General features: G+C 38.8%; 1 protein-coding gene across 1 annotated transcript in view; it reads right to left on the bottom strand.

Annotated features, from left to right (window-relative positions):
- Positions 1–53: 53 nt before the first annotated feature.
- The window catches only part of LOC116690418 (uncharacterized), a 9,563-nt gene continuing 8,112 nt past the window's right edge, over positions 54–1,504 (bottom strand). Inside the window, exons 3-4 of the mRNA XM_032517386.1 lie at positions 1,068–1,441; positions 54–497 (exon numbers count right to left, since the gene is read on the bottom strand). Coding sequence (XP_032373277.1) covers positions 259–497; positions 1,068–1,441 — 613 coding nt within the window. The 3' untranslated portion in view covers positions 54–258. The remainder of the gene's footprint in view (positions 498–1,067; positions 1,442–1,504) is intronic.

The following is a 1,504-nucleotide window of genomic DNA, read 5'->3' as shown; positions in this document are numbered from 1 at the left end:
ATGTTGAAAACAAATACACTATAAACACTTAATGTTAATGGTCATTTCCATGGAGAAATCAAGAGACTTGTATAATTTCATAAGGGGGGCTAATCGTTTTGTAATTGAATTAAAGCATCTAGGGTGTTATCAGGTGGTTGGGAGGATATTTGATGGTGGTTGCTAATGTTTTAATAGAATTTTAAACTTTTCTTTACTTCAGTTTTGTCAAATCTCTTTCTATTTGGTGCCATTTTTCTGATTGCTCTCCTTTTTCTCTTAAATGCTATATAATTTGAGACTACGCCTGTCTGGCGTTGGCATTTCTGGGTTGTCGCATAACTCTGAGATATTCGCCATCTTCAAAACCTTTTCTTCCTTCCTCTTTATCTTCAGTCTTTGCTGCCTCATTTCCCTCTCCACCTTAAATTCTTGTCTGTGTTTGTACACAACCAGCTTCGTCCTTCGGTCAAGCAGTCGTTCTTTTTCTGAAATTTTCTTTGAATTACTGAGGTGACCTATAAACAACAGAATATGAAAGGTTAGTGTGGAGTCTAGTTGTACACTCGGAACCCCTCCCAAAAAAAAATAGTCAACAGATTTGTTTTGTTGCAAGTTGTTAAAAATGCATGTTGGCCTGGCAACATTAAGTGAGATAAAAGCTCTATTAGCTTAACTGAGTTTTACAATTTTAAACTCATTGTTATAATGACAAGAAGCTGCTAACCTGGCTAAACACACAGAGCAACACCTCTAATGAACACACTGTACCTGGTGTGTTTCATCCTAACATTTCAGTGTAATGTAATATCACACAGTAGCCTATATTAGTCACATGGGCTGATTCTCAGACTACATTTGCGTTCAATAAATTTAGTCAGTAATAATTTCAATTTCAGGACTTTAAAAAAAGGACTTTTAGTTGTAATGGAGTTTTTTTACACAGTGGAGTTGGAACTTTTACTAGTGAAAACATTAAATACTTGTTGCACCACTACTGGTCTACTGTGACTGTTTGTCTAAAAGGAGGCTATGCATATACCTGTTATGCCATGTTATGTAAAAAAATTGTAAGTTTGCTTTATTACCGTGACGCAGGAGGTTGCGCTCATCCACGACGGTTGATTGGACTTCTCTAGCAATGCGGTCTATCTTGCGGTTGAGCCACCAAATGTAAATCCTTGAAAGCAGACCAAAAGTTTTCCTCTCCTGCTCCTCGTGCTTTTTCTTCATCTTTTCACACCTCTCTCTTTCTCTTTTCACTCTTTCTGTTGCCTCATTTTGTCTTGCATCCCCTAAGTTCCCTCTTGCACTCAGATGGATGGATAAAAAGCTATTAGCCGGCTCGTCGTCTTCATAAGATGAAGATGTAGAGGAAGGGCTGCCACCACTTCGTCCATCCTGACTGAAGGTGGTAGAAAGGTTGATCTCTATGAAGGACACAGGACTTTGTTGTTGCTGCCTCCCTGTGGTAGAAGGCTCGTCTTCTTCAGAAGAGGAAGAAGGGCTCTCAGCCCTTTTTTCT

Source organism: Etheostoma spectabile, chromosome 1, assembly GCF_008692095.1.
Source record: "Etheostoma spectabile isolate EspeVRDwgs_2016 chromosome 1, UIUC_Espe_1.0, whole genome shotgun sequence".
NCBI lineage: Eukaryota > Metazoa > Chordata > Actinopteri > Perciformes > Percidae > Etheostoma > Etheostoma spectabile.
This window is presented reverse-complemented; position numbering and strand designations above follow the sequence as displayed.